General features: G+C 36.6%; 1 protein-coding gene across 2 annotated transcripts; it reads right to left on the minus strand.

Moving 5' to 3' along the window:
* Positions 1–1,789: 1,789 nt before the first annotated feature.
* LOC112519536 (probable choline kinase 2) lies at positions 1,790–19,042 on the minus strand. 2 transcript variants are annotated; one of them, XM_025127724.1, is made up of 8 exons: positions 18,991–19,042; positions 17,349–17,772; positions 10,206–10,327; positions 9,869–10,061; positions 5,925–6,042; positions 5,800–5,847; positions 4,095–4,186; positions 1,790–2,476 (listed from the first exon to the last, which is right to left on the minus strand). In XM_025127724.1, exons 2-8 carry the CDS (start codon positions 17,694–17,696, stop codon positions 2,381–2,383), a joined length of 1,017 nt encoding a protein of 338 aa, XP_024983492.1. In that variant the 5' UTR covers positions 17,697–17,772; positions 18,991–19,042; the 3' UTR covers positions 1,790–2,380. The 2 variants fall into 2 exon arrangements, with proteins under 2 accessions (XP_024983492.1, XP_024983491.1); XM_025127723.1 differs by lacking the exon at positions 18,991–19,042 and having other exon boundaries at positions 17,349–18,959.
* Positions 19,043–20,272: the final 1,230 nt, after the last annotated feature.

Below are 20,272 nucleotides of genomic sequence, written 5' to 3' on the forward strand. Positions count from 1 at the left end.
GAAATTTAAACCAACTGAATTGGTTTATGTAGCATGATTAAAGTCTTGCTTTTAACAAAGAGAGGGTTGGACAAGGGTAGATATGCAAAGAATCGGATCCAAATCTTTTCTTGGAAATACAACTAAGCATCATGATTTTGTTAAAATAAATTATATCATTTTATCTATGGTCAAATAGTGTCATTATTTAAAAAATTTATAGGTCTAAACCTCGATATTGTTGTTGATACAAAGTTAAAATTCAAAAGAAACATGTTTAAAACATAAAAAGGACATTTAAAGCATAAAAAGGACACTTCAATCATCAGCAAATTAGCCTATAACCAAGCTTTTCCCTTGTAGTAAAATTTCAAAATTTTCAACACCATTTCAAATGATTTTCTAAGTGGTTGTTTACCAAGATTTGTATATAAGTGCAAATTAGAGTAAGAGGTCTGATCAGATAAGAAGGTCTGACTAGGTATGGGACGTATGACTTTTAATGCCTAAGATGCAATCAATATAGCATTAACCATTCTAATGTTGTTCACTGAAGTGCTGAAAGTTTAAACCCAAGAACTTACAGAACCCCTCAACGATTTAGGTTTAGGTTTAGGTTTAGGATTTAGGGTGAGTCAAGCCAGTAAAGCCTGGACCGGAAAAGCCCGGTCCAGATTTTTTAATTTTTTTTCTACATATGCTAAATTCTTCTTTTTCCTTTTCTTTGAACAGACTAGACCTATGGACCAGAAACACACCAGACCACCGGTCCAAGCTCAGTTTTTACCTTGCAAGATGGCTGGTCCAGGTTTTTACCAGACTGAGTTGACCAAGCTTTGACTAGACTGATTTTTTTTCAAACCAATCCGTTAATGACATGAGGAACTAGTACCACCGGTGTCAGTAAGAATGAAAGAGACAAGGGGACGCGTAGATGATATGCCCTGTTTCAGGATTCACTTGATCAATATCGAGATATCCCCCCTTTGGGATTCACCAAGGACATGCAAATGACTCATGATTCAAACCTATAAAACAAGGAAACACCATAACAGAAGTGCTAAAATCTACTAAAAAAACAATATAAGGATCTAACACGAAATGAAATTGGTACGTCTTATTTGAGTTCTATGATATGCCTAGAACTTTCATGGTTGGTGGCTTTGCCAAGAATAACCATTGGGGGTAGCTCATCACGTGGGTCAGGCTTTGGGTTTTGCTCCTTATTGTTCACGAGTTCGAGTCCCCTTGTTTCACTGGAGGTTTTCCCGGCTATTAAAGTTAAGTCCTATGAGATTAGTCGAAATGTACACAAACTGGCGCAAACACTCATTATATAGAAAAAGACATCAAACATAGGATCCCCTTGCATAAAGCCCTTAGGGCTGTTATTTTTTTCCATCAAGCCCTGTATGGGTTAAATTCTCTGTCTAAGCAATGGGAGACCGACGGGTTTGAGGGAGGCAAGAGAGGGGGTTGGATTATTTCTCGGACATTTTTTGTATTAATTTGTTTGAGGTGGCTTAGGGGACAAGTGAGCGATCTTGCCTTATTCCATGTAACCATTTTGTCTTAATGGTTTCACAAATGAGCCAAAGAGAAACACTCATGTAGGCTGAGCGAATAAGCCGTCCAGACTACTAAGCTCATTAAGCTGTAAGTAAACAGCCGCTTAGAACCCTTTAATTTACCCCACAAAACCCCGTTTACTTTGAACATGAAACATGGCACTAAAACCTAATCTCTCAAGTGAATTATAGAGAAGAAACAAAATATAGGAAAATGATGCATGAGGTGTAAGAAGGGAAAATAATATAAAAACATCATCCGCACAAGAATCTTCAAAGTAAAGCAATAGAAGTTATATAGGTTCCTGATTTTTCTTGCTTTAAGTGGAAGCAGATATCTTGAGTCATAATATCTTGAAGGGAAGGCATTATTGAAGGAAAGAGATGGGGGTCGGTCAAGTGCATTCGCAATTCGATCCTTACATGTTACAACTAGCAAAAAGCAACGTAGGCACCAACCTTTTATCTTTTGATGTAGTTGTGTTGCAAATTTGTATCCATCGATCATCCTTGAGCTTCCAGCATAGTAGACGACGACCCAATTCTGCAATTCAGCATGGTCTAAGAAACCAAACTCTCGCTCCCTTTTCACAGTTGAACTATTTCTTACTCTTGGGATTCCCAAAAAAAGGAGATTTATGAAAAAATAGAAATAAATTGAAGAATTAAAGTGTTAGCTGACGTGGCCAAGGGATTTGATGAATGTTGGTGCAATAGTTTCGTTGCCAAAGTAACATATTCTCCAATGCTAAGAAAGGAATTTGAGATCATAAAAACCAAAACTGTTTCGGTTAATACTTTCATCACCATTAGTGATAAAAGTGATCTCGGGCCTAGGAACCCAATATTTTAGGTTTCTGTAACCAGTATTCTTGAAACCTCTGTCTGGCATACTCCATGTAGTCAAAGTCAATTTCATTAACATGTTCCTGAAAATGAAACAGGAGCATTAGGAAACAATCCCTCCATGAAAATGCATTTATCATTACAGGCACAAAACTTTAGGAGCTTCTTGGAGGGGCAAACCAAATGAGAAAGAGAAAAATATTAAGAACCGTGAGAACCAGTTTCACATGTAAGACAAACAATATCGTTTTTATATGAAAAAGACCGAATTGTTTCACATGTGAAACAAAAGATGTCCATATGTTTCATATATGTCATACACACACACATGAACAATAATACCACCTTGAATCCTAGCCTAAAATGAAACTCATTGAATGGTTGTGATTGATTCCCATGGTTCTCAACATTTTTGTGGTTCTTATTTGATTTCCCCTTCCTTGGTCCATCTAATTGAAGCTTTTTTTCTTCCTAAGAATACCGTTCCAAGCATTAAGCATGTGCAGAAAGACAACTTTCAATAGAAAATAAAAGGCTGAAATAAGCAAATAATTAGTGCAGAATCCAAATCGTATTATTGCCATTGAATTTCAACCAGCGGTCGAGGTGGATATTCTATCCTAGTTTAAAGACAACCAGAAATTATTTTTCTTACTTGTCCTGTTTATGCACTTGTGTGCCTCTAACTAGCCCTTCTTAAGGGAAGACGGTCAAAGATTTCATGCATACAGACCAGGCTAAAAACATGGTATTTACTATTTAGCAACCTTATTTTCTTCATTGTAAGTGAATTGCATTCATGTCAATGAGCTTTAAAGTTTTAAACCCGTAATAAATGTATTTCATTTGAACATGAAACAATTACAGATGCAAAATGAAGATAATACATTAAACCCAAGCCCTTTTTTCGGGATTGACAACTTGCCATTGTGCGTCCAATAAATGGGTCAGGCTTACCCACGGGCTAACGGGCCTAAAAAGTATAACTCTTATAAATCTATAAACTTGATCACTAGCAATTAATTAACAAACGTGGAACCATAAAGGAAAAACACCGTTACAATTAAAATATTAAACAATTAAAGTGACACATGGATCTCAACTAGTATAATTTTAATTAATGGTAATTAATTATAAAATGTAAGCGGGCTGGACAGCCCTGTCCATATTTATTTTTACATTGCCCATGTCCGGCTGTTAATTTTAACGAACAAACCCGGGCCTGTCCATTTTCTCGATAATGGTTGTCCAAGCCTGTATTTCTAACAGGCTGGATGGGCCGGGTCTAACATCCTGCCCATGAACCTATTATAGTACTTTGCTCATATAGACCAAGACTTGGGAAAGTATATACGTTATAACGCACATACAGTTTCCAAAGATTTTACATGGTTTTGGAAGTCAAATAACATGCTTAGGCTATGCTTGGCAAACTAGGTGATAAGTTAGCTGTTGGTTGATAAGCTAGTCATGTTTGGTAAAAACTAGCTGATACGCTAGATGGCAAAAAATGACCAAAAAAGACATGCTGAAATATTAATTGGAAAATATAAAAGGCATATATAAAAAAATGGAAAAATCCCCTATATGGCTAACCAAACAGGGCTTTTTCAATAAGCTAAAAAAGTATGCTAGTTTGTGGTTGCCAATCATGGCCTTAGAAAGAAAGGTCTATCAACATATATAAGGTAGCACAAGTACCGATATTACTCCCCATAAGCCCCAATGCAGATGACTTGCAAGGGTATATTTCTCAATCTCTTCAAGCATCTCGTCAACTTCTAGTTCATTACCTGCACCACAAACTGAATAGTTACATTTAACGAAAATTATGTCTATCTATATTATCAGCTTCAAAATAATGTATCCGCCCTCCTACTGTTGTACATGCATGTTTCCCTCGTTACGAGTAGTTACATGCTTTTGGAACCCTTTAGTTTTTTTAATACTATCCCACATAACTTCTAATCAACCCCTAAAGCCCATGCTGCCAGAGTCACCCCTGCCAGTCCAATAAGTGGTGTGCCAGCCCTAACTTCAGCTATTTGGAATCTTGAAAGTACCGACTTGCTTCAGAGTTCACTCAATCCTTGTTTTTTAATCTGTTTACTTTGTTTTTTCGTTGCTGCTTGATTTTGTAGTTGGTGTTGTCTTGGTTGAGAAAGGTCATTCACTGGCTTGATATTTTCTTTGTTCTTGCTTGCTACTTGCTGATAGTTTGAGGTTACAGAAAACAACTTGAAGAATGTTTAGTTTTATTAGTTGCTCATATTTCATACCAGGTGTCACATAAAATAGGTGCTGAATCCAATGTGCTGCTTCACCCTCTATCTACAGGCTTAAACTTTCAGAGGAAGTGGTGACTTGGAGTCGAGTACTCCTCGCCATACCACCTTCAGCTGTATCAAACTACCCTCAAAGCCATCACAACAATCGTCCCAATCAGCTACCGAACTGCAGTCTCTACAAAGCACCTTCAGCTTCTCTAAATCCAGATAGAAGCCTTAACTGCTGAAATAACCACTGCCAACCTCATAGCTAGCTTTAATCATGCCACCACATGGTTATTTTGTTTTTCTTCTTTGTCAGAAACTTGGCCAGTTTCCAGACATTAATGGCTAGTTTGGTTGATTAAAGCTTTTTCCAATCTTTCTAGCCAGTTTGGTGAAGTTTGATGGCTCGAGTAGTTTACCATGATCTTCAGCAATACTTCTTACAGTTAGCTCTAGTGTGCACATCTTGTGAACCTGATAGAAACTTGGACAAACTTGCTACAGTTGGTGCTCTAATTGCAAGATCAACTCGAGAATGCACTTCACTGAGATCTATTATGTACTACATGAGCTGACGAAGATCCAGAAATAGGACAAATGACAACTGCTCTATAGTCAATACAATGATAGGTTTCACATTTTGAACAAAAGAAGCTCGCTCACAATACAAATGTGGTAATCAAACCACAAAGTTGGAAAGTGAGAATGGGTTATAGCATTACTCATGAGCTTGATAAGGCATGATAGAGATATTCTGATTGGTGGTGAATCACAAGACAACTTGGCTGAATATGGTGACTGTCTGCTAAGCATTTTATATTGCTGAAGCACCTATTTCAACTTGGCTAGCCTTTGTTAATGATAACCAACTTCCTACTAACCATGGCATCAATAAGTAATTACATGTATGCAGAAGTCCTAGTATCGCTGAAGAACTATTTATGATTTGTTACATATAGCTGAGTCATTGTGGAAAATTTAGGCATAGGGGTAGTCCCTCCTTTTTTGTGCATCAAGGCGATCAGAACTGGAAGCTCTGAAAAAAGCTGACTGCCAGAATTAGTGATAGTCAGCCCATCATCGCAGGAAGAAAATCAAACAAACGTGCACACCATATCGGTGTTGTTTCATACCTGAAGAACTCAGGTATACGACCAGAAACCTTCTACGCTCTTCAAGACCTGGTGCAGTTGCAATTCAAAAGGAGCTGAAGCATTTTCATATGGTTTTTCAGCAAAAACCAGAAGATGAACTTTACCAGGGTATTTACTATAATCCAACAGATGAGGTGTTTCTGTATGATAATCGGCAGCCATCTCACAGAAGTGATTAGCAAAATCGAACATTGAAGGGTTATAACAAGCATACTCATAGTCCTGTAAAATGTTAGTGTTAGGAAAAGAAACAGTGAAAGCTGAATGATCATAAGATAGTGAGGTAAACCACCTATGGAGAAGCTAACAGAAGACACATTCAGGTAGAAAAATAATATTTTTATGACTAGTAATCATACAATTTAAATAAAGAGGATGGTCGTGGAGGGACAAGGAGGTGAGTGAGTAAGAGGATTTATTCTGTTTGATTTAACTCTTGATTTGAAATCACAGTGGTTGTGAGGTTTCTATTTATTATAACCATTATTTATATACATGAAACTATGTTCTTAATTGCGCCATAATACCAGTGGTAACACAGATCAAAGTCATGGGGCAGTTAGCAGTGGTCAAATAGCAGTCTGGAATAGCGATTCTGCTAATCGTGGCGCTATTGACCACTATATAACCGTATTTCAAACATTAGAATGCAGCTGCATAACAGCAACTTGTAGATGGGTTTTTTTTGGTACAAGCAACTATTTTGTGGGCTTTTACTTTGGAATTTGGACATGCCCTGTTCTTTTTGGAGTTTTATTAATAAACTAGTTTATGGATGTGAGAGCTGGTCTCCTTCGGTACGTATGAGAATCAATGGGAGGTAATGAAAAAGTTGGTCCAAGTACACGAAATAAAAGGGAGCGTTATAGGGATGATGATGATCACGTTGATATGAAGGGGAAGTTTTCAATGTGAAGCTAACCTAATGAAGAAGTGAATGTATTAGATGATGCTGACTTGCATGCATGCTGAACCTGTTGATTGCAATTAGCTCGTTCATGAACATCTTTGCTATTTTGTTTGTGAAACTTACTTGTTTAAGTTGATGTTTTGATGAAGATATTATCGGTTTCATCATATTGAGTAACAATTTTGATATCATGTAATTAGTAACTTGAATCTTACGAAAAAATCTTCATTGTTGAGAAATATTACCTATTTAATATCCCATGTTCATCATTTTAGCTTATTACTTCCATAAAGAATATCATGGACTTGTTCACGCCATGGACAGATTTTTAATACAGCTATAATACATATATAAATGTTCCATACAGCTCAATCAGCCAACTTTACATTTCAGCATTGAAATCGTTCTTCACCCGAAATTCTTACTCCCTCTGTTCCATTATACGAAGTATATTCCATATTTAACACCAAAACAGTTATGTTAGTGAATGGTGTTACTTACACCAAATTTGGTGTTTTACTGTTCATAACACCTTTCTGGTGTTCAATTTGGTACTCCGTTGAAAAGAATTTGGAGTTAAAAATGGTTTGGTGCAGGATTTGGTGTTCAATTGGAGATATCCTAACACAAAATAAGATAAAGTTCATGCTCTCTAGCTACAAATCAGTGGACCTCTGTAATCTATACAGAAAATCTATTTTCGTTTCCAAGAAAATAATTTATAAACACCTTTATCAAAAAAACATGTAGAAATGAATATATTACTGTTCAATACATGCTTTGACTAACTTAAGAAAATTTATATTAATACAAATTCATTACAAAAATACAATGGCTTATGTTGAGCCAAGGATCTTGTATTAACGAGTTTTCCAACCAATGAAAGCACATGTAGCAAATGATTTGTATATTTTGATAATCCAACTACAAGCTATAATCCAAAATACATTCTCATAGTTACACGGTATAACAAGTGACACTATGTCAGTTTACGTGGCATGAAAGGTCATAGTCAATGTTGAAACACCAATGAAGACCTCAATAGAAAACTTAAACACAAAATATCCAATAACCGGCTATAAACAATCAAATGTCATAACTTAATTAACCTCTACCAGAGACACAAGTCAACAAAACAACTAAAAGGACCGAATCTCTTATAAACTGAAAACTAGGGAACTAAGCAATATGGGAGCTTCACTTTGATGCCTTTGTAACATGTTACCCATGATGTAACCACAACCCCACAATTCTGAAACATAAAACTAAATGAACAGCAATTAGCAAGTACAAACTAGACAATCTAGTTGGACTAAGTAATGTTTTAAAAAAATAGTTTCTCATACTCTGCATTCATATCAGTAGAAGAACAAAATATTCAGAACAGTTTGAGTGCTCAAAAATATAGTTTCATCATTAGGTAGTCCAAAGGTCCCCAAAAACAAGCCAAAATACATTTATCCAAACACCATGTTTCATCATCTCTAACCAGGCTCTTCTTTTGAGAAAACAGTTCAATCAACTTGGCGGATCCCCTCTTGTCAAAGTACCGAAAGCGAGAGTGAAGCATGCATTTCATTTAAATTCTAGCTCCAAAGTTCCAAAAATAAGTCCAAAAGGAAGCTCATCATCTGATGGTCCAAAAATCCAAATTATATGTCAATTCGTCGACATAAAAATAGATTTGCATATTTTGATAATCCAAAATACATTTTCATAATTACAAGGCATGACAAGTGACACTATGTCAGTTACGTGGAATGAAAGGTCATAGTCAAACTAGAGAATTCTGAAAAGTGAAAACATCATTGAAGTTGTTAATCTATGAAAACACAAGTATGTTTCAGAGTTGAGATAAGAAGAATTTACTACGAACTTCTGGGGAACAGAAAAAAGAATTTTGTTTATTTATGCTTTTAACATACTCATTGAAGGAACATGTCTAAACTTATATAACTTGATTTGTGGCAAACGTTCAAGAATTTCAGAAAGGCATTTTAAGCTCAATTAAGATATTATCTTTGTTTATTCATGCTTTTAACAATAATAACGATTTTGATGAACAGGTGTTTGCTGCAGAAACATTTATCTTGAGCACAACTTTTGTCAGAAAAATAAAAACTCATGCCAAAATTTTACAAGACTCCAGGACAACTTCAACTAGGGTACAAACTAATTTCAACATAAAAATGAGATGTTAAAGAAGAGTGTACTTGGACCCTCGAAAAAGGTAGGCTTGTTTCATGAAAACTCATGATAGATATTATGAAGACCTAAGAAAGCAATGGAACTCATGATTTTGATAAAAATAGATATTTAATACGATTTTTATAAAGGCTTCAAGTTACCTTATTATTGTCTGTTATCTATCCCTCATTTTTTGCTTTTCATTTAATGAGATCATCTGGTTCTAAGCCCACATTTTTATAGGAATCAAGAAGGGGAGTCAAGTAAACAAGAAATCCTGTCAAATTTATTTTATAAGAAAAATATGATTCAAATAGGATTATTGACACACTTTGGTTATGTGTTATTTCAGATCACCATCTTAGCAAAATATTATCATCAAGAATGATAAGTGTTAAAACCCACATACACAATTCTAAAATATTGTTTATTACATCAGCAGCCAAGGCAAGATGAGTCATGAAGACATATAAAACATTTATATACCATATATCTTAAACTAATGTCAAAAACAGTTATACTGTACATCTAAAGACACGAAGCATCAAGCAGCATAAGTTGTATATATCAAACAAAAAATGTCGTTCAAATCCCATAAAATGCACCCGAACCCTTATCCTAAATTGAAACCCCTCTTTCTCCCTCCCTCCCTCCCTCCCTCTTTCTCGAACCTCGTGTGAACAAGCATTAGATCATATTATAGGGTAGCCAAAGAGATGAGGAACCATAGCATTGAAGCAAAGTCCACCATTCAAGCATATAGTTCAAAATGTGAAATGAGACAAGTCGCATGCCTACCATCTCTGCTCCATATACCCAGCATCTGTACTGCATATATGGCTTAAGAATGCAGAGGTATTATCAGGGAAAACTAACCTATAGTTTGCTTAATAAAACTATAGAACGTTATGAAGAATATTCATGAAATTAACAAGCCAAGCAGATGCTCACAATTATGGTTATGGATCTTGTTTCTTCATCAATCATTATGTTACCATATTGTAAGTCATTGTGGCAAAATGCTATGCGTTGATCTGCTGCAAGACACTTGTGTAAAGTTTCTATCTCTTCCTCCATGGCATCCAAACGGAGGGTCTTTGTTTCATCTGCAGAGCACATACTTTTGGCTGCACTAAGCCAATTACTGAAACAATAAAAGGAATCGTTAAAGTACAAGTTACAGCATATAAGTTAATCTGATGTAAATAGATCAATTAGCCATGCAACCTTAAGCTTTTGTAGGTGAACATGGTCAGATCTCAACTTGTAAGGATTAAAAGAGGTATACCGCAATCTATCCCAGACCATGGCCTTCTTTGGACCAGACATATCAAGGTCATGGAACTCCCTCAGCTTAGATGCTACAAGCGCAGATATATCAGGATCTCGCAAGTCATGGGCTGAGAGTGTCTGGTTTCCACAAAAAGGGAAACATAATTAGCTTGTGAAAATTTTCTCTCAAGGCTACCCAGCTTGACTGTCAGCCACAATATGCACAAATATATATGTCAACAGAAAAGAACATAAAATCAGTGACTTCAACTGCTATTGACTAATGAAGATGCTGAACTTCAAATAGACAGTTTGTTAACAAATGGGCATCTCACACCAAGTATATTTGTCCTTATTTACAGACTACCAACATTCCCCAATCAAAGCATAGCTATCTAGCAACCCAACTTGTGATCAATCTTAGCTTTCGGAAGGGGTTAGTCACTATACTTGCAAGTTGTGAAGCTAGATGAACAAATACCAGCTCAATAGATGGGAGGTCTCTAGGCATGCCAAACACCTTCTAATGCACAAGGGGACTTGCATCACGTGAGCGGATCCTTCATAGTGGAGGCACAAGGCCTATGACAGGAAATAGCAACCATTTAAGGCTTTTAGCACCTACAGTGAATTTGACATAATGCTTTATGACCTCGAAAACTGTTCATAAAGGTAACCAATATGAATACAGTCTATCAAGAAGGTATACTTTGTATTTTGTACTAGTGGTCACCTTTGGATGTTGTCGTGACGCTTTGGTTACGAAGGTTATTGGGTCTAGGTTACCCATCATAAGTTTAATTTGGGTATAGCAGTCCATACGATAATGACCTAAGCATCTCAATTAATGACTAGTCTGCACTATCAGCGCAGATGGTTAAATTGTCAAAGTTGCTCAACAAAGAAAGAACTTATATGCAAACAAAACCTAATATAGCAAAAACAGTTACGTGCCATGTTTGACAAATTAAGATCAGGTCAGTTGGCAAGACTGCTTCAAAAGCTAATCTGATCATGACATGGTCAAAAATATTCATGATGTCATCATATCTGGCACATAACTTTCTTATTTCCTTTATTTTTCATTTTGCAAACTAGGGGTCTTCACAGAAACACAAACACCCACTCTACCCTTTTGGGTAGAGGCAAGGTCTGTACGTCCTATGACCCTACCTCTGCGTGGGATATCCTGGATCAGTTTAATTTGGTTTGTTTGGTTTAGTACATAAGTTTATGGTCTTCATCTTTCTAAAAGTAATGTTTCTTCTATGATAACTCTTGAATTACTTCATAATCCCCATTCATCCAAAGATCCGGATATAATCCATACACATTATGAAAAGAGTACTAACATTAATACTAGTCTTCCGAAAATTTCAAAATCTATGAGAAAATTTTCATAGCATTAAGCACATGATTCCTGGAATTAGCACCAGCCATGGTGTTGAGTTTGACACCACTGCATGTTCAGATCTTTTAGGCTGTGTTTGGTAAATGGGATAGGACATGACGGGACAAAACTCATTGTCCCACGTTTGGCGCGACATGGGACATGACAAGAACTATCTGTCCCACATTTGGTGTGACATGGGACAAAGACAAGAACTAGGACAAGATGGGACAGCGTGGGACAAAAAAGGCTTTTTTCTTGTTCCACTAAAATACATGGAACAAGATGGAACAAGAATGAGACAAAAACTAAAATATTACTAACTAAACCTCGTTTGATATATAACCTTAACATGGTATTTGTTTTGGTGGTGATGGCCGCTGCCGCCACCACCACGGGTAGCCATCATCGGCCACCTCCACCACCTCTACAACCACCATTGACCACCGACCACCACCGTCTATCACCACCTCCACAACCACCATCGGCCACCGACCACCACTAACACCGTTGGCCATCTCCACCTCTTCTACTACAACAACCTCCTCCACCACCTCTACAACCATTGTCGGCCACCGACCACCACCGTCCATTGCCATCACCACTACCACTGTTGGCCACCTCCACCTTCTCCTCTACTACAACCTCCTCCACAACCATCGTCGGCCACCGACCAACACCGTTCATTGCTACTACCATGGGTCACTTCACTTCCACCATAACCACCACAATCGACTACCACTACCACTGCCCACCACTATCGGCTACCACTACCACTATCTACCATATTCACGTCCTCCACAAACACCACCGTCCATCTCCACCACCACTAGTATCATCGGCCACCACCACCTCCACCATAACCACCACCACCTCCCACCATCACACCTACCTCCACCAGATAGGCCACAACTACCTCCTCCACCACTGTCGACCGCCACCACCACCACCACCACTGTCCACCATCTTCACGTCCTCCACAACCACCATCGTCCACCAATTACCAATGCTTTTACCTCCACAACCATTGTTATTGCAACAATCTTCACCATGCCTTCACCAATTGATAAGGATCTTCCAAACCAAATAAAACATAATTTCTCCTTTGTATGAATCGGGTTTTTTCAATCTACCATCAATTATATAAAAAATTTCATTCAAATTTGGTACTATTTTATAATTATGTATATGAAAATTGTGTAAAAATGTTTATAAATCAAATTATGTACTTTATTTGTGTTACTTATAATTATTATATGATATATAAAATCATAAAATAACTTTTGGGAGCAGCTTGTCTAGTTAGGTCCTGTCCCGTCCTGCCCTAGTCGTACCAAACACTGGAAAGATGTCCAGTCATGTCCCGTACAGTATTGTCCAGTCCTACCCTCTTGTCCTGTCCAGTCTTGTTCAATCATGTCTGCGTACCAAACGCTACCTTAATGAGGCGCTTATATGATTCACAATTCTATTTCCTTGCACTTCACAACCTAATGCTTTGCTAATAAGAGGAATTGGCCTCTACAAAAAATGAATGGTACTTTGTTTAACAAACTAGTAGTGCCTCAAATGTTTTGGTGTAGTGCAATAACAACTTGGACTTGCATCCTAATTTGCATTTTTTGTAACACTATCTTGAAAAAGACACCTTACAAATTCTAGAGATAGAAATTGGTAATATACGTTCCTAGTATATTCTCTAAAAAACTAAGTTTATAAAATCATTAAAAAATTCAGCTATGGTGAATGAAGAGTGCCTTAATGTTATTCTCAATGAACCAACACCCAATCCTAGCTAAAAAGATTTTCCATCCAACTCTAAAAAACAAACAATCTACAATATGAAACCTCAAATTACAAAATATGGATCAAGGCTATACAAGAAGAGCTTAAACATAACCCAAGAAAAGTTTGAGCGACCGAAACAATTTCTACTTAATGATATGATCATGGAAAAGGTTGATAACACTTTATTTGTTAAGCTAAAGGAGAAAGACGTGTTAGAAGTATATATATATATATATATATATATGTATGGATTACATTGCACTTGATTCAACCAATCAATCTATGCATAATGAGTAATGACTTAGCATCTTGCATGAATAGTAAGATTGAAATGAGCATGATGGCCTTACTTGGTTTTTTTTTTTTGGTTGAAAAAATAAAATAGTATGACAATAAACTCCTATTTGTCAATCTGCACATTCTTGCATGCATAATTTTGACATCATGAATGTTAATAGAGGGAAAAAAGAACATCTACGACCACCAATATTCAAAAATCGAGACGATAAGTCAATTGATCATAACAAATATCAACGTATGATCGAAAGCTTACTCTATCTAGTACATTGTATATTTGGTGTGGTGTTAGTCCCACGGGCGGACCACTAAGAGGGTAGGGATGCAAGGTCTAGAATTCAATGCCTAGTAGTTGTCGCAATGGGAAAAAATTAGGGGCCTTAAATGTGCACCTGCTTAATTTTGAGGGGTGCCCTGAAAAGTTATAAAACCGAACTCATAACAGAAAATAGAAAATGTGAGATGGTCTAAATCGCCAGATTAACACTAAACCTTTGAGAGGTCACAGGTTCGACTCCCTTTTTACTGAATATCCAGTTTTTCACCTTTTAAATTTCGGTTCCTAATATTTTTGTGAAAAATTAAAGACAAGCAGTAGGGAGAAAGGTCAAACCCGACCTTCCCTAGCGAAGGATAGCAACAAACCAATGAAGCTAACATGATATTATGAAAATTCTCCATAGCTTCCACCCTTATGGTCTAATGGTGCCACTGCTTGAAATCTTTTTTGATGCTGGTTAGTCCAAGTGTGAGATTTCGTGAAAATCCGAAAATGCCTTGTCTAATGACAGTAAATAAGATTATTACCGTATCCTAGAGGTATCTCAGATGAACCCATATACTATCTAGATTTACATTCTGATGGAGCAGTAGTTGATCAAATTAGTACACGCAGGGTATGTGTGGATGGCCATCTGTCTCATGATTATCAAAAAAAATCCTCAACCCTATAAGTCACGGGGATTAAGTTTGTGGTGGTGGCTCAAGCATGCGCATATGTATCCTCAATGAAAGAACCATTACAAGATTTAGGGTAAGCAATTGTAAAGATTATTGTCTTTAGTGATAATACCAACACAATCAATCTTATTAAGAATATCCTTTCTTACATTTATAAATAAACATCACTTTCTCCATGATGATGTGCAAAAAGGTTATATTGTACCATGTCATGTGGATGAAAACACAGCATACCACAAAACTACCTGAAACAAACTTTTCATTGACTCGGTTGCTCAAACACAATTCCTAACTAGTTAACATGCTTAGATGTATGTCCTATATGATCTTATATGCATCTTAAATCTTAATATATTCCTTAATTGCTTTGTGGTACTATTATTCGTCATTGGTGTTATGTTTAATCGAAATGTCGACCTTCTTGTCGAAAGAGTTGTGCCTTGGTCAACCAACTTCTGCTTCCAGGAAATGGATATAAGAAAAGGTTGAACCAATATTTTGAAGTCACGTGTCCAGCTTTTGTCACATACATTCTTTGATGGCCAACAAAATTTCCACCCTCTTAAGGATGCAAATCAAGATATATTGACATGTTTCAACATTCATGTTAAATGTCCATACCTTTGCATTTTCACATCTACCTCCACAACTCGGTTATAATTCTTTTAACTCATTCTTTTGCATTCGTCAGCATCTTGGCACATCTCATATGCTTAACAAATACATATTACTTCCAACTTTGTTTAGTCCACTTACTTTACTTATTGTGCTTGCTTGAGATGCTTTATGCCCTAGTGAATTCACTCACCTTAGTAAGCAATACGATCCTATCAACTTAAATACTAATCAAGGTTTTATCAATGCAGCTGCAAAAGTTGTTTATATTGGCATTCTATATTCGATTAATCAAAAGGTCAGTTCCATGCATGATGATACACATCACCGAAACAATACAATTTCCTACACGAGTAAGATGATAAGACATAAATTAAATGCAATATTAAATTGAGGAATGTGTTGCAACATCTTCAAGCCTTCAAGAGATGTATGTTGATATCCTGAATCATGCTCTTACATAAATGTGTACTAGGAAAAGTCATTTCAATTCAGAAATTTTACTAATGAACAATAGATTCTAGAGAAAACTTGGCTTATAAATGACATCACATAAATAAGAATATTGTGTTGGTACAAGTTCTCCAACAACAATGTTACCACGTCTTAGGTGAGGGATGTGTAAAGGGAGATATAGAAGGCGCTCTTCTAGTACTGCCTCTCCAAAATCACTACTGAATACTCCTACTGAAAGTACTAGAAAATGTTCTGGTAAGAGAAGAATATGTAGATCAAGTCTACTAAGAGCCTCAATCCAGCAAAATAGGCTGAACCTGGTCGTGAGAAGGTGACACTATCATGACACTGCAAAGGATCAGTGGGTCCGAAATCAATCAAAACCACTACTCTAACTCATCCACGAGTTATTGGGGTACTAGTAATTGGTATGGGAGAGAGATCCCTGTTAAACATTCCCATAATGCCTGAATTAAGTAGCTAGTACATAGTCACACAAGTCTTTGGTAATTAGGTAAGTCATGGCACTAACATAAATGAGGTTCATCACTGCCCACCACCGTCAGGCAAAGTCACTATTAATAACATGCCACTCAAGCATGACCAGATGAGAGCTGGGTCAGACGTTACTAAAGTTTTTGTGTAATACATGCTGGTGGAAGAACGTGTACCAACGTAATCAATGTTATTGGTATTTTAAGCATGTACAACTGCACATTCAAGACACAGTTTCACTAATTCCAGCATCTTAACTTCATTTTTATCTTCATCAATGATTGCTAAACTTTTTAGCAACAAACTGGGAAGACTGCACAACCAGCCAATAAGCAAACCAGGATAAAAGGAAGACCAGGTCTAATAAAACCAGCAAGCAGAAAGTAACCTCTGACTATCTACATAAACCCAGCACCAATCTAAGATCAAACTGGAAACAAGTCGAGCAGGACCTCAAAGAATATCCCAAACAAATCTTACTTATTGCAAGAGCATAGAAACCCAAGTAAGCAAGTCATCAATCCTAACAAAGGGAGTAGATAATAGCAAGTTCAACCCAACAACAGAAATCTGGAGACTTGTCAGTAACCTTGAACACGTTAACAGTAAGAACCAAGTGGCGTTGAAGCCAAAGCAAAATAAGAGGCAAAGCACTGATATGATTTCTATTGGAAGGTATTTGGCACTTTAATAAAATATCCATGCCTAACCCAGAAGAGAAAGAAGATCAAGGCAGTCTGACCTGAAGAATCTGTGATCCATGGTGCACGACCTAGGAAGGTTACACATTAGTGGCAGTGATGACAGCAAACTTGTTGCTGGTGGCTGTTTATTTGGAGTTAGGGTTAATTCCAAGAGCTGCAGTATAAGGTGTACAGACGCTTCATTACTGTTTAAAATTATATACAAATAGATACGGGTCATGGGTCAAGACTATGAAATATAGAATTAGTATGATATTGTACTACCAACATACACCAAAGTATAAAACAGGCAGACTTCTTATATGCTTGGATATCCTAGTATGCAGTTTAAAACATTTCCTAAGTTATGGGCTCTGTTTGAAAATGAAAGCTTATTCATACTCAAGAAAGCCATTTTCCAGTCTGAAAACCCACAAAAGTAACATTAAATCAAAGGAAGGCGAACAACACATACCCTTGCACGAATGAATTCTTCAATTCGTCCATTACGAAATCTCCCTAGTAGACGAGGTCCTTTCCCTTGCTTGGACATGAACTCAAACGTTCGGATCTCCAATTCACGGTCAAAGAACACATCCACACCCTCACCGTATATCCTAACTAAAACCTTCCGAGAGTGTTCTTTGTTGGTTGGCCACTTGATTTGGTAAACTTCATTGGTCATAGCACCCTTGAGTCGTATTACCTGTAAGGCATCTACATCAACTATATCATCCCAGTGAGAAGCCAATGACTGTAGCATCTTCATGGCCTCTGCTGGTAAGCGACTTCCTATAGCATCTGCTTTTTCTGCAGACTCCATAACTAAGGATCCACCTGATCCCTCCGTAGAAGCAATGGCTCTTTACTAGATATAAACAACACGTAAAGAACTCAATCTGTGGAATAAGATTTCAGAAGAAATGATTACCTTAACAATAGTTAGTTGCATATGATCCACATCCACTGAAAACAAACTGATAATACTGATGAATAACAAGAAAATACTAGGGTTCACTCGTTTATCCTATTTTCCTCATTTCTAATCCCCATTTTCTGGGTCCCATATCCATTACCCTCTGCATCACTGAAATAGGACTACCCACAAAATGAAAACAAGAAATTTCATGAAGTAAATGAATGGAGCCTTGTTTATTTAAACAAACTTTCCCGTATGGCATCAACATTTCTATAACAAAATAACTTCCACTCATGCACCTTGTCTATTGTATGATCGTTGATCCCAAGACAGATTCTTGGTTTTTAGCTTATTAAAACATCTCATGCCTGCCCCTATAGTGTGCATTGCTACTACGCCTAACTACATGTATTCTATAGGTTTCTTTTTTTCTAAACAACAAGCAGATATTTTGAATTTGTTTCACATATTTGTCATTCATGCCCAAAACCAACTAGCAATATAATCTATAAATTGCTCTCTGAACATTTGTCTTAGCCCACTCTAAGTTTTTAAGAAGAGGCAAAATGTTACTGAAAGTATTATCTACTTCTAATTCATAGACTTTGTAAGTGACAACTACAGGAAAAAAAATTGTGCATTGTGTTTTTTCACCTATTTGTAATGAACTGGTATCATAAGAATACCTAATACCCAATCTCCTTCTATTACATGTCCATTGATTTTGGGGTAATATTCGAATATTCAGCTGCATAGCATTTTTTATCCAAATGTTTCCTTCTATAAGATAATCTTTTACATTGGCATTGTCAATCAAACAGTTTAGCGAAATAATCACTTCCATCTAACTCGTTAAGCATGCATGTAGATTCTGTTGATGTCTAAAGTAACATTCAACGATAACAGAATAGGGTTTTTACGAATAAACATCAGTCGCATCAACCGACAATTTGTAATGACAAAACCAACATAGTAAATCCATCTTGAGTTTTTTCAATCAATAAAAGAAGAAACATTCCGAACTGAAAATTGCTGCAATCTTAATCGATGGGCAGAGTACTGATCATGCAAACTCACTAGCAAATTATCCAACGGGATCACCAGCGTTTTCTCAAAATCATCATCGAATATCAAAGGTAAAATTATTCAGTAGCATAATTAAATTGGAACTTGTAATAAGAATCAGAGAAGTTATCACCTCAGCAAGAAATTGATGAAACGTAGAATTGGGATTTAGGGCACACGAGGGGAGGGAGATATAACAGTTAGAGGAATGATTTTGCATGCATTCGAAGTTTCAGTTACACCCCCAGACTTTTTTCTAAATGACTTGTACACCCCTACTAAAACAAAAATAAATTATATATAATATTGACCACGTGAGTCAAAAAACTATTTTTATATTCACCATTGGATAAAACTTAATATTGGATCTTAATCGTTTAAATTTGTGTATTTTGCAGTTACATATGGATCCAGTCCACTCCGTTATATGCTTCCCATGATCCAACTCACTACTCTTCTTATGTTTCCATCGCTTTTCCCATTCAAAACCATGATATATTTAACCTCCTTCTCCCCTGTTACACGATCATCTTCAACCTCCACGTTCCTAGTTGTGTCCCCAACCGCCCTGTCTACCACGATCCACACCATGCTCCTCTCATCAACTATAAATATATGCAAACCTGGGCAAATGATGAATGCTAACTATGTGATCAAATTGGTGGGTGTAGTTTTGATATTTGTTTCAAAGGAATGGGTGTGATTTTCGACCAGGTGTGACATCGGGACTGCAGGTACAGCGTGTAGGAAAAACAAGTATGTTGACCAGAGCCTCTGATCATATGAAAGAACAGTTAAAGGTAATACTAATCCTTGTATCAGGATTAACCAAAGCCTCTGATCATCTTCCAATTTATTTTATATACAGCCCCAGATACTCTATCTTCTATTTTTTAAGTAGCATTTTGGGAGGAAATTTTGTAGTCAAAGTTCCAATTAAAATAATTCTAGAGGTAATCGAGTAGACGAACACTAACTTCAATGAGTTCATCACCTTTTAAGTTTCGAACAACGGAAAAAAGGAATAATATTTACGAAATAAATAATCATAGAAACAGAAAAAGAAAAAAACCAACTAAATAGAATCCCTCTTTTGAGTATTGCATTTAGCTTAGGAGGGAGGGAAATCTCATTACTGTTAGTTATAATATTATGGCCTTTGTATCTTTGGGAAGTAAAATTTAATAAATTCAATGTTTATTTTGGATTGCTAACCTAATACCTTTATTATCGTATGTAAGGTATTTTTTTATCATCAAAAGGAGCCTAAAGCCATGCTCAACCTTGACTAAGAACCAAACTCTGCTAAATTTATTCGTTTTGGAATAAACTATTTGCATATTGTCCATTGTCAATGGAACACGTATATGAAACTTAGTGTATTGCAAAAGTCCATGAGTTAAATCAAGATCCAA

The sequence above is a fragment of the Cynara cardunculus genome (genome assembly GCF_001531365.2).
Source record: "Cynara cardunculus var. scolymus isolate 2C chromosome LG 10, CcrdV1, whole genome shotgun sequence".
Classification (NCBI taxonomy): Eukaryota; Viridiplantae; Streptophyta; class Magnoliopsida; order Asterales; family Asteraceae; genus Cynara; species Cynara cardunculus.